The sequence below is a fragment of the Leptinotarsa decemlineata genome, unplaced genomic scaffold, assembly GCF_025532065.1.
Source record: "Leptinotarsa decemlineata unplaced genomic scaffold, Ldec_3_MD MMD2_tig00026369_RagTag_RagTag, whole genome shotgun sequence".
NCBI lineage: Eukaryota > Metazoa > Arthropoda > Insecta > Coleoptera > Chrysomelidae > Leptinotarsa > Leptinotarsa decemlineata.
In genome coordinates this window covers 5,333,930-5,348,100 of record NW_027412709.1, presented here as the reverse complement: position 1 = coordinate 5,348,100, position 14,171 = coordinate 5,333,930, and the positions used below count along the sequence as shown (strand labels likewise).

At 32.5% G+C, this 14,171-nt stretch overlaps 1 protein-coding gene across 2 annotated transcripts in view; it reads right to left on the bottom strand.

Annotated features, from left to right (window-relative positions):
• Nucleotides 1-14,171, bottom strand: part of LOC111507454 (sensory neuron membrane protein 1) — a 42,861-nt gene that overhangs the window by 21,650 nt on the left and 7,040 nt on the right. Inside the window, exons 1-5 of one of the 2 annotated variants that reach the window (XM_074185218.1) lie at nt 10,802-10,995; nt 2,953-3,110; nt 2,582-2,726; nt 996-1,247; nt 259-470 (exon numbers count right to left, since the gene is read on the bottom strand). In XM_074185218.1, coding sequence (XP_074041319.1) covers nt 259-470; nt 996-1,247; nt 2,582-2,726; nt 2,953-3,110 — 767 coding nt within the window. In that variant the 5' untranslated portion in view covers nt 10,802-10,995. Of the gene's footprint in view, nt 1-258; nt 471-995; nt 1,248-2,581; nt 2,727-2,952; nt 3,111-10,801; nt 10,996-14,171 lie in introns of those variants that run through there. The other variant, XM_074185217.1, reaches the window with a different exon arrangement.

Sequence of the window (14,171 nt, the reverse complement as noted above, 5' to 3'; positions counted from 1 at the left end):
GGCTTCTCTCGTCGAGAGAATTGGTATTTTTGTGTAGAAGAGAAGTAAATTTTCTCTCAACTCAGTCGAGACAAGACGTGAGAAGTCAATTTTTTGCCTTGACAAGTAGTAACAACTAATTTCAAAATATTGAACAAGAGAAAAATCATAAAAACATTCAATGTCATCAGTCATGTACAAAATTTTTCCCTTCACTCATGTAAATAATTTTACCATCAAGAGTTTTTATAGGTTTGAATAATTTAATGATCATTTTACCTGCATAAACTTGGAGAAAAAGAAGAAAGTCCGTCGCTGAATTGCATCAGAGGTGGAAAAATTGTGCCATCAGTTCCTTCAATTTTGTTACATTCATCCGTTGTCCACACGTTCATCATATTCAAACTGTCGTATTCCACAATTCTTCCTACGTCACGGTGATCCCTTGTACCTCTTCGAGCTTTGATTCTTTTTTGTAACGTACCGTTCATCTGTAGGAATGAAAAATTAATCAAGATATTTAGTTATTAGATGAATGATCATTATGTTTCGTATTTCAAAATCATTAAAACCGTAATATTATATCATATTCATGAAATATGTCACCAATGTTCTATCAAACAGAAAGCATTTCATATGTTTCCATCAAATTGACAAAATGATTTCTTTTTATTTTTTTCGACTTTTTCAATTTTCTCAAAAGGATCGAAAAGCAATCTACAATTCCATAAATGACATTATTTCATTCATATTGGCATTGAGGAATTTTGAATCATATCATTGAAAAATGAGATCACTTCAAGAATGAAATCTAGATCAGTGTTAGTTTCGTAAAATACTGTAATTATCGAAATATTTCCAAATGAAATAGAAGTCAAATCGAAAATGTTACGTAATATAACAAAATTGATTTGGAATAGCACCAACTGTAAGTTGGAATTAATGTAGTAGCAGTCAACAATAGAAAAATAAATAAATAATTTCTTTTTTTAATTTTTTTCATCATTTGAACTTACTGGTCCAAGGAGAGAAAACACCAGTTCATTTTCACTAATTTTTTTCAACATATCTGCTCCCTTCAGCTGACTGCAAATGGCTTTCCCAGCAAAATCACTGACTCCGCAATTGATAATGACTCCGTCATAAAGAATATCATCCGCTTTGGCTGTGACAAAAATTGATGAGGGATTACCATATATGGATTTTATTGCTTTGTTGACTAAGGAAAGAGCTCCTGGTTTCTGCCGGACCACCATATTAACTAGACCCTGCAAAATGAGTCTGTACACAAATTTTTTTCCTGAAGATGACGTTAGTGAAGACTTCAGAGCGAGAGAAATTCTAGAAATATTTGTATAACTTGTTTATCCCAAAAATTTTCTTTTTTCATAATGAAAAAAGTTCGCGGGGAAATTTCAGGTTATTTAAAGAATTGTGGAATTCACATTTCCTGACAGTTTTCAATGAACACTGAAGATAATGACTCCTTTCTTCTCTTTCATGAATATTTCATATTCGACTCTCACCTCTGCTGTTTCGGAAACTATACAGATACTTTGAAATTTGAAGAAAGTTGAGTATTTATGTGACTGACAAAATGCCGTTCTGAATGTTTTCAGAAACGAAACATTATGGAAAACTGGAATAATTTTGAAGGAATATTCGAAAACAAATATTTCATTGACAGGTTCCGGAAGCGAAACAGTTTATCAGCGATAGTTAGCATTCATCAATTTATCACATTCCATATCCTATTGTCGTCAAAAATCATACTAAAGAAGAAGAACCGAAAACAAAATTAGACATGCATGGAAAACTTCATTTCCAAAGATATTACTGTATGATATGTTGCCGTGATTCATTTTTATCCTTCTCAATCTACCAAATTCTCTAATGATATTGTGTCGAAGATTTTCGAAATGTCATGCCAATTTCAACACACCGATTTTTCATTTCATTCTAGCTCATTTTTTGGCAAAAATGCCAAATTTATCATACATTTTATCGACTGACTTGAACAAAATTGAATACATCATCGATGTTTTTGTACCGTTTCTATAGTTTTTGTGTCAATTTTAATTTTTAAATTCATTGGTTCAATTTTCAACTACAGTTCAAAATTTCATTGGCTACTAGAATATTTTTTTTATATTTTTGAATTTTGTTGGTGAATGGTACATTGTGATGTATCATTGGAAAGATGAAAAAATTTTCAAAAATTACAGAAATCTAATACAGTGCTCATGAGAAAGAACAAAATTAATTATAATACAAAATAAGACGAAACGTTCGCTGTAGTACAAAGAGGAATACTCTAGCATTATTTTTACAGGTTTCTTCAAATTTGAAATTTTTTATGTGATATTTTTTCAGTCATATGAATGCAAAACTTCAACTCAATTCATTTGTTCTCATATCCTTCTAAAAAGGCAACCTTTATTCTCAAATCACATATTATAAGATGAGTAACTTATAACGTGACGGACAGTTACAGTCAAGTGAGTTTAAACAAGTTTGGTTCGATAGAAGCGACGATGTTCTCAACAGAACGTGAATTGCATTCGGATTTTCAATATTGAAAAGCTATTTTTAGAGGACTCACCAGTATCATCGGATGTGGTATAGTAATGTATTCCTGGCCAGTCCTACAACCAGGCCGTGTTTTCTTCAGAAAAGTATCTTTTGGATTGTATGAAATTGTGTCATCTGCATCCAAATCTGTAACGTCTATTTTTTCTTTCCATTCTCTAAAAGCAGTATTTGGTTCTGTTCCACTATCCAAAGTTGGGCCAGTGATTGGACATATGAATAAAATTCTTCAATGTTGATGAAGTGAATGAAATATAGATATGCATTGTTGATGATGTCGATGTTGAAAATGTATATGAAATATTATGATAGAGTTTGACTGAAACAGCTAAATCTTCTTGTTGAAACGTATTCATAAAAAATTGAGTGAGACACAATACTCACTCATAGCAAAACGGTCCAACTTCTTTGACAATTGGTTTCTCTCCATTTTGAATTTCCATTGGATTCGTCACGTTGAATAGGTACACTTTTATGGACAGTGGGAACGGAACCTTGATGAACATTTCTCGTAAATCGTTCCCGGGACCTAGATTAATCATCTGAAAGAGTAATTTCACTATAGTACATTTCTATGTCGATATAAAAAATCTATTCAAATGAAATTAAAGCTCAATAGCAGAATGCTAGAGATATATTTATGTAGAAAGTTGCAATCATTATCAGTCATAGAAAATCTGACAGAAATCATTTATACTTTAAGGTCGATAATGATAATAACCAGGTCTTTATTCCTAATGAAAAATGAGATAATACATGATATTCTCAGGGGAAAAAGTTTTTGGCCTTCTATTTTTCCACCTAGATACAAAAAATGTGGGATTCTTTGAAAGGAAGCAAGCAATCAACTCCAAAAAATTTAAGCCACACGAGAATGGGTAGATCATTCAAAGAAGTAACTTTCAGACACGAACTGAAAGGAATAAAACTACATTGAACATTCCAAACAAAAACTTATATGAACGCTGAATTATACGAAAAACACTTTTCTCTATTCTGTTTGTACTTCAAACATTCGTCTGGAATCTAATCAGATATCATTCACAGGATTTCTACACAATATAATCAATGAATTAAGTAAAAATTTCACTTACATGTAACACCGTCATCCTCACTGCTAGATATCCTATGTTTATATTGAGTGAATTTTTTGAAATTAATTCTTTCCTTTCTTTGGGAGATTCCCACATGTTCTGTATCGAGATCAAAAACTGTCTTTCCCAAAAAGTAATCTCTTCCAAAAATATTCCCTTTCAATTTTAATGGTATACTCCTTATGATCCTCAGAAATCCCAAAGGGGAGTTCACCCAAGGGTGCTCTACCAGTCAACCCTTGCTATTTTGAATGTTATATTATGAAAAAACTTATTGATACCGTCTATTTTGTTTCTCACTATGAAGGGTTTTACAAAAACGGCAACCAGAGTTTCTCTATACAATAGCTTTCTCAAGCAGTTTATGCTTGAAAATTGAAGTCTTGTGTTATGATGATTACATTTTTGTTTTCCAGATTCACGTTGTGTACGTCGGTCCTGAATGTTATTTTACGATATAAATGAGGCGTATTTATATATATGATATAACACACATATTGAATGGAATTTGAACCTATCTTTCATGGTAACCAAGTTCAGTTCTGTAAGTTCCTAGGACACATGTTCAATCTCCCTTATTCCATAAATATAACGAATACCAGGGTTTTGAACACACTGTACTCTTGACGAAGTATTGTAGTCAAGACAAGGTCCATAGACCTTGGAACAATAATCAAATTGTGATAAAACTAAAGACTCACAAAACATTTTCTATATGGGTGAGTTGAGAAACATTTTGTGAGGATATAGTAATCTTAGTGCACCATAGGCTCTTTGAATATTTTGACTGATATGTTTCCTAAACCTTAACAATTCATCTAAAGTCAAGACAATATCTTTTGAATTACTTTCAATTCTAGTTACTTCGTGTCAAGTTATTTTCAACAAGCCATGCATGAGCATTGCTTCCAAATATAGCGCTACTGATATTTTTTTTGATTAAGCATTGTTTCAGTTTGCAACAGCGTTGCCACGGTCATTAACATCGATAGAAAGGTATAGCTGAATATCATCAGCATAGATGTGCATTTTACCATGTTCAACACAGTAATGAAAATGGCTACTATAAAGTGTGAAAGAAAGCAGTCCCAAAACTGAGCCCTAAGGTACTCTCAAGATGACATTCCTAGCTGTGCATAATTGATTTCCAAATTTAACGCTTTATTCACGATTGGTGAGATATTACTGACAAAGCTGAGGAGATTCCGAACAGACTCTACTTGTTTTCAATATGTTTGAGTTTTTTCGAGTCAAATTTAGTAATTGGAGTTTGACTCTATTCCTGTTGACAGATTGATTCAAAATTCGGTACAATTTTAGGAATTTTGTATCATTGTGAATCCAAGATTGTCGCAGTTACAAAATGGCCGATTATATATTATTCCACAACTACCTCGATATGGGTATCAAATAACAGGGCTTGACTTGTAAAATTGAAGTACCTACAATTTGAAAGAAAATGCAAATTCAAGATGACTGCAGCTACAAAATGGCGAAATACATATTTTTTCACAACTACCTCAATATAGGTATCAAATAACAAGGCTTGACAACTGAAATAGTAGTACACTTTTGAAAATATGCAAATTCAAAATGAACGCAGCTACAAAATGGCGGATTACATTTTTTTCACAACTACTTTATAATGGGTATCATATAGTAGAATAAAAGTACACTTTGAAAAAGATGCAAAATCAAGATGGCTGCAATTACCAAATGGCGGATTACATATTTTTTCACAACTATCTCAATATGGGTATCAAATAATAAACCTTGACTTGTAGAATAGCAAAATTTCAAACTGAATATTTCAAAATGAAATGAGTGAAAAAAAATTATGTTAAATGTTTTAATTGAATAAAAAAGATAATGATGTAGATACTGTTATGAAAACTGAAAAATAATTCGGACGGTCCTAGGTAGCAGTCATCACGCCAATCTCCTCAGCAATATGCAGTATTGATCAGTTAAAAAATAATAAAATCTTTGGACGTAGTATTTACATATTTACTCAGGTTACGCTACGCTCAATAATTTTATTATTTTATCAATACCGTATATTGCTGAGGAGGGGGTTGTGATGACTGCTACCTAGGACCCTCCGATTTTGTTTTCAGTTTTCATTACATTTTTTTTTTAATATTCCATAACATTCGTTATGGAATTGAGTCAGATATCATTCACAGGATTGCTACATAATATAGCATAGTACATAGTATAGTATAGTATAGTATAGTATAGTATAGTATAGTATAGTATAGTATAGTATAGTATAGTATAGTATAGTATAGTATAGTATAGTATAGTATAGTATAGTATAGTATAGTATAGTATAGTATAGTATAGTATAGTATAGTATAGTATAGTATAGTATAGTATAGTATAGTATAGTATAGTATAGTATAGTATAGTATAGTGTAGTGTAGTGTAGTATAGTGTAGTATACTTTTTTCTAGTGTAACTTTTTTCGAAAAGTTCCAATGAAGTTTAAATTTGGCACTTGTTTGTGCTTTGAATTTAACTCAAAATGATGCGGCCAACTGCGACCCACTGACGTTCAGTGTTTGTCAAATTCACCTTTTTTTTTGAAAAAAATTGAAAAAGTGCATTTCTAGATCGAATTTAACAAAAAATTACTTGAAAAAGTTGTATCTACGGCAATTTTATATTCATATGCCAAATTTTATGCAACTAGAATAAAGTTAACGTTTTGCTTATTTTTGACAAATAACCCTTTTATTTTAAGAAACAAGTTCGGTTAACTGTCATCAATTCATGTATATATATCAAACTCATCATGGAATTTAACTTTTCTGATACATTTTCACTCATACGGACATTTTTAGAGAGAAATTGAAAACGTGCTATAAAAATTTTAACATGACTGGTGAAAAGTTTCAATCACTTGGCTATTTTCTAAAACAAACGTCAGTACCTTCAATTTTGAAAAAGCAGACCCAACTCAAAAACAGCAATAAGTATTAATAAAATTACTAGAGTTGAAAGTACATTAAAATTTCGATATTCAGTATTTACAGATTATTTATAAACACTAACTAGGGCGGTAAGGGTGCTCAATCACGTTGAATCACGTTGTTGATTTACTTGTCAAATTTTTAACAGTTATTGTTGCAATAATGTTGTCTCTTCAGGAAAGAATAGAAATAGTTTTAATATGTGGTGAGAATACACCATACCCGCAAGTAGCTTACATTTTTAATGAACGGCATCCAGGAGAAAATGTTCAACATACAACTGTGTCAAGGATAATGTCGAAATTCACATAAACAGGCTCCATAGCGTATCAATTTAAGAAAAAGCACACCCCAAGTAGATATGATGAGGAGGCCCAACTTAACATTCGTTTAAAAGTTATTGAACACGGGCAAACGAGCATAACCGATATTATAAAAAATACTGATTACAAGAGAGAAAGTGTTAGAAAAATTTCATTAAAGAATAAATTTTGGCCTTACAAGCCAAATTTTATTAACACATTGAAAGAACGAGATTTTGATGTCCGTTTGGGGTTTTCATTCTGGTTTCAAAGAGAGAGAGAAAAAAATGTAAAGTTTCCGTATAAAATTTTATGGACAGATGAGGCAACGTTCTCTCCAAATGGAACGGTAAGTTCTCAAAATTACCGATGGTGAGCCCAAGAAAATCCCAATTTCACAGTTGAATGTGGTGGTCAGTATTCCTTCAAAACTAATGTATGGTATGGGATACTTAACGACCAAATAATTGGGCCATTTTTCTTTGGGGAAAAATTTATCATCCTTCGGTTATCTCAATCTTTTGAATAATGAGATTAGTGAAGTTTTAGATAATATGCCTTTGAATATTAAATACGACCTATGGTATCAGCTTGATGACGCACCAATACATCACACGGTTGCTGTAAAACAGTCCCTCCAACAAATGTTCAGAGGCAAAGTTATTGGACGGAACTGGGAACATTATTGGCCACACGATTTGACACCTTTCAGACTTTTTCTTGTTGGTCACAAAAAGTGTACCAAAGTAGACCAATTACTGACATACAACATCTGGAAATGACCATTCGCGAGAGCTGTGCAAATATAAATCCCTGATTCATTAAAAATGTCAATATATGGTCCAGTAGAAGGACCATAATTTGTATTGAACTTGAAGGACGACATACTGAAATGTAGGCTATGAGTGTTTGACCTCATTTAGATTAATGAGTTATTTTTTGTACCCATTTGTATTTTCTATAATATTATTGTTGTTTAAAATTTATAATAATAATAATAGTTCTATCGAAATTATTTGCATTTAGTTGCCTCTACTAATTCGAAATCAAAGGTTTGTTTAAGAAAATAGCCAAGTGATTGAAACTTTGCACCAGTCATGTTGAAATTTTTATAGCAAATTTTCAATTTCTCTCTAAAAATGTCCATATAAGTAAAAGTGTATCAGAAAAGTTAAACTCCATGATGAGTTTGTTAAGTATACATGAATTGATGACAATTAACCGAACTTGTTTTTTAAAATAAAGAAGATAGATATCTGTCAAAAATAAGCAAAACGTTAACTTTATCCTAGTTGCATAAAATTTGTCATATGGATATAAAATTGCCGTAGACACAACTTTTTCAAGTAATTTTTTGTTAAATTCGATCTACAAATGCACTTTTTCAATTTTCTTGAAAAAAAAAGTTGAATTTGACAAACGCTGAACGTCAGTGGGTGGTAGTTGGCCGCATCATTTTGAGTTAAATTTGAAGCACAAACAAGTGCCGGAGTTGAACTTCATTGAAACTTTTCGAAAAAAAAGTTTCGCATATGGTGCGCACTTTAATGGTGACACTGTACATATATAGTATAATATAGTATAGTATATTATAGTATAGTATAGTATAGTATAGTATAGTATAGTATAGTATAGTATAGTATAGTATAGTATAGTATAGTATAGTATAGTATAGTATAGTATAGTATAGTATAGTATAGTATAGTATAGTGTAGTATAGTATAGTATAGTATAGTATAGTATAGTATATGAAAGAGGTGAAATTGTGATTACATGAATCACTATCACCCTCAATGTCGGACATCAATGTTTCGAGCTGAGACACTCCTCTTCTTGTCTCTTCAGCATCAATAAAAGATGAAGCGCGTTTCCAAATCACGAATGACTTAAATCCAATAATTAATCTCTGCAGAAAATATATCCCATTTAATTTAAACAAAATTTTTTTGTCCGGCATCGAATGTCAGTACGTACTTTCATCGTGACATAAGTAGGAATGATAGATTCTTCACTTAATATTGGGAATGAATTGAGTACTTCTTTATGTAATGTAATCCAGATAGGTGCTGAAGAGGCGAAAAAACAAATATCGTATTCTCAAATATTGATGTCCGCCATTCGAGAAGAAAGTGAAGTGAGTGAAATTTCACCTTTACTATATTGTGTAGCAATCCTGTGAATTTTGTCTGACTCAATTCCATAATGGTTATTTGAAGTATAAAATGAATAAAAAAGTGTTCTTTTTGTATGATTGAATGTTCATATGAAAGTAATTGTTTCAAAAGTTTGTTTTCCGTTAATTCAACGTTTATCAGAAAGTATTTGTTTCGATAGGGCTTTTGTAATGAGTTCATTTTGAAATAGATTGCTTTTCTCCTTTCTTGGGAAGAAATTGATATAACGCTGGTCAACATAATTGAAATTGCTCATCACATTTTTTATGTATTTTCCGAGACGTAAGTATTACTCAGGTTATGTTCAATGAACTCCAGAAATTGCGACTGGTCCCCTTCAAAAAAACGTCTCCTGAAAATGTCTTTATGATACTATCCTTCATTTTTTGAATGAAAAATAGACGTTTTGATTCACGTATTCAGAAAATAAATGTTTATTGGGTTGTCATAATACGTGTATTGGCACTGATACGAAAAAAACATTGGATATTGGAAATGAAAACCACATTTTTTGTAGACTGAACAACGTACTCCTGAAATTGAATAGTTTTGTTCATTGTTAATGTTTTCATCATTTTTAGCCAGACGGACGTAAACAGAATACCTACTTTCTATGTTCATTCCACTTCTGACAATGTTGTTAATAACAGTAAGACAAAACAATGAATGGATACTAGATACTGGAGTTTTATCCCTACACCAAACCGTTATCTTTTGGGAGGAAACAAGCAGTTACAGGTATTTTCCTTACATTTCAGATCACTGTGGACAGCACAAACGTGCTGTGTTGAATTCTCTAGTGCATCGTCTTTTGATATTTCCTCCCACACAAGAGAGATTCATGACATTTCCTCTAACACATGGGAGGTTTACAAAAAAAAGTGACAATACAGGATATACCATCCAGTAACGGTTTCTGGAGGGGTATTGTAGATAATATTATCAGGAAGAACAAGTTTAAGTGGAGAATGAACGAAATCTCGACTTTTAAAAACGATCAAAACCAAGATAAATATATCTCAGTTCCATACCACCGAAACACGAAGAACTTTGGAGAGATTTTTGGAGAACTAGGTATAGAGATGGTATTTGAAACAAGTCATAGACTACAGTCCCTTTTAGAAAATCCAAATGACGAAGTCGAGAATTCGGAAAAGTCTGAAATTCACGAAATCGAAGGCAATGCAAAATATTATGGACAGACTGGAAGATCTATCAAACTGAAATATAAGGAACACTTGGCACACCTAAAATATGGAAGACCAGGAAAATCACCAGTCGCCCATCATGTTTCGCAACAAAACCATTCCAGACTTTGATTCATTAATATTAGTTAGACAAGTTAACAACAACAGGCACCTGGATGCCTATGAGAGCGTAGAAATAATAACATAATATTATGAATAACGTTGATGACCCAATACCTAATAGTTCACTAAATAGCATGTTGAAATGATATTTGAGTTATCAGAATCAGCTGACTAGTATATGAGGCAACATTGTTGAATTCATTTAACAATTGAGACGCAGGTACCCAATAGAGGTATCTACTGTGTGGAACCAAAGGTTCCACACAGGAACCATTGGTTCCACACAGGGCATCACCGTGTGGGAAGTTGAAATTCCGATCTTATATAATTTGAACTTTCATAGAATTATGATGTTTTCAATAGTATAGTTGTGTTTACCTAAAGAGGTATTTCATGTTAAATCATGAAACCATAGATACAACGAAAATCGTAATAAATTTGAGAATATAACGAACTAACATCCACTTCGATAGTTTCACATTTACTCTCCAGTTAATGACACCACTTTTTGCATCAATGTCGTCGTGATCAAAGTTGGAGGCCGCATACCCCACAATTTTTGTTCACTCATTACCTACAATTTTCCACTGAGATTACCAATTCACCGAACAGTTAACAAGGTATCCGCACTCCCACGTGCACGAGAGAATAATAAAAAACCAGATAGTTCTATTTTTATGGAACAATGGATATTTTCCTTCCTGTCTGAGACCTTGTCATTATGAAATAACTTTGATGAATTATTATTATGCGCTATTATGACATTTGAGAAATACAATGGAATATTCTTGAAATAAGAGATGATATTTTCAATATTTCACTTTGAATCGCGCATACTTCCAGTATGCTGTTTCAAATGGATTACTCGAACACATTTTTGCCTTTTGTTTCTATGTGTTGTTATTCTCATCTATGCCATACTGATGAGGTATAACTAGCACGAGACACTTTGCGAATTTCAAACTCTCAGCATGTTTACACGAGTTCATATTCATTAAAAATTTGAAGTCGCAATGGAGGGCTTATATAATATTCATGGTTTTTTTTGGAAGTGGACGAAATAAAATTAATTACAGTCAAGGTACGGATGATGAATTGGGGTGAATGTTAGAGGTGGAATTCTCCGAACGAAAAACAATTGTCACAATAATCAAATTGAAATCAGGATATGCATCCTACCGAGCTCACCTTTACAAAATAGGAATCCTAGATTCAAACCAATGTAATACATGTAACGTAATATGTGATGTTGATCATATATTTTTCAATTGTTCTGAATATCAGGAACAAACCAAAGATTTTATGGAAACAGTAAGACGGGAGAACATGATATAAAAAAAATATGTTCAAAATATATTTTTTCTGTTAACCAGCTGTCGCACTCCTACGAATGACAACTCTCAGGAGTCGAAAATTGTGCGAACTAAGGACTAACGAAGTCTTACCTTTCAAAGTGTGATTCCTAACACGGGTTGGACGATAACAAGTGAAAATCGAGCGTTCAGTCTGGAGCTTGAACCATTAACTCACACATCGGCCGATTGACTGAGTGAACAAAGCACCCACGTCGAACCGCCCGGCTACCGACCGACCAGTCGAGTGGGCTGAAAGTCAGGGGTTCATCATGGCTTTCCAGGATGGTGTCTTCATGTTAAATAAACGGCGTGAATCATATACACTAACTTTATTTGGCAAAACGTATTAATTTACAAAGGTTCAACATAAACGTATTCACTAAAAAAACAAAAAAATATGAATTCAGTTTTAGCCATTTTACTCCCTGTCATATTACTGTCAAGCACACACTCACTTAATACAGGAGTGACAGGTGACATAGAGATGATTCGAAAAAAACTATTATTTAACACACCTCCTTTCTTTTTGAATCATATCATTAATATAAACATTTTTAATACACAATTGGTATAAATAAGTTTCTATCATATTATATTAATAAACACCTAACAACTTTCTTAGTTTATCAAACCTAACAGAACTTAAGGCTTTTGTTAATACATCAGCCAACTGTTCTTCAGATGAAATCTTTGACACTTCAATGATCTCTTCTTTTAACATAATCAAGATCATAATAGTTTCCAACATCTATATGTTTACTATCTTTAGAAGAATTTACATTATTAGCCAAATGTTTTGCTGAAGAATTATCTTCAAAAATTTCGACTGGTTCACTTACATTTAAAGACAGATCTTTTGCAATACCTATTAGAAACATAACCTCATCTGTGGCTTCTGCCAAAGCAATATATTCAGCGTGACATGAGGATCTAGTAACGACTTTCTGTTTTCTAGAGATCCACAAAACTGGATTTCCTAATACTCTTACTATAATACCACTTCTTGATTTACGGTCAACAGTATCGCTTGCCCAATCAGCATCTACGTAACAATCAACATGTACATCACAAAACGAGTTAAAATTCAGCTTTAGATTTTTTGTTGAATATAGATATTTTAAAAATCTAAGAGCATATTTAAAATGAGTGTTTGAATAATTATTTTGAAAACCGCTCAAATAGTTTACCGCAAATGAGATATCTGGACGGGTTCCCTGACTAATATACAATAATGCGCCTATCAAGTTTCTATATGGAATTTCGACTAGGCAAGTTTCTGCTGCCTCTAATTTTGAATTTGATTCAATTGGTGTACGATAATTTTTGCTTTCTATAACATTATATGTTCTTGCAATACACTCGATATATTTCGTTTGACTAAATCTCATGTATTTCTTATCTCTATCATAATCAATGTCAATGCCTACATAGTTTTTTATTTTGCCAAAATCTTCCATTTCAAATCTCTTATTCAGCTCTTCTTTTTTACATTTCAACTCTGCGCGATCAGGACTACACAACAATAAGTCATCAACATACAAAATGACATAAACAGATTTTTCTCCCACATCTTTAATATATAAACAGGAATCGTACCTTGAACTGACAAATTTTTTATTCATGGAAACAATCATACCATGTTCTCGGGCTCCTGCGCAACCCATACAGAGCTTTGTTCAATAGACAGACCATATTCTCATTTCTTTCAAAACCTTCAGGTTGGTACTTATACACTTCCGAATTCATTTTGCCATTCAGAAAGGCTGTTTGAACGTCCATTTATTCTATATGCCAACCTTTACTACATGCTACTGACAATAAGGATTTGAGTGTAGGCATCTTTGCCACTGGTGAGTAGACTTCTTCCTCTAGTTCTCTTGGTTGTTGATATCCAAGGGCCACTAATCTTGCTTTGAAAAGATTATTTGACTTTACTTTAAATGTCCACTTGGCTTGAATAGTTTTTTCACCATCTGGTACTGAACTTATATGTACCAATGTCCATGTTTTATTTTTGTGAAGGCTGCTCAATTCATTTTCCATGGCCTTTAGCCAATAAACCCTTTCGATTGATTTTACTGCTTCAGAGAAAGTATTCGGAACTACTACATTTGAACAATGTGCATCTATAACATAATTATCATGACATACTGGTTTCTTTCTGATTCTTTTCAGTTTCTCATTTGTCACACCTTCAGTCATATTCTCAGGTTCTCTGTTATTTAACTCCATTTCATCTCCACTAGGGTTGTCATACATGTCTGATTCGTTTCCATCACATCCATTTCGTATCAAAGTACTTTCATTCCCTTTTGCACTACTTCCATTTTCTTTTCCATCACTTTCATTCTTTTCTGTTATTCTTATGTATCTCTCACCTTGTTCAATAAATT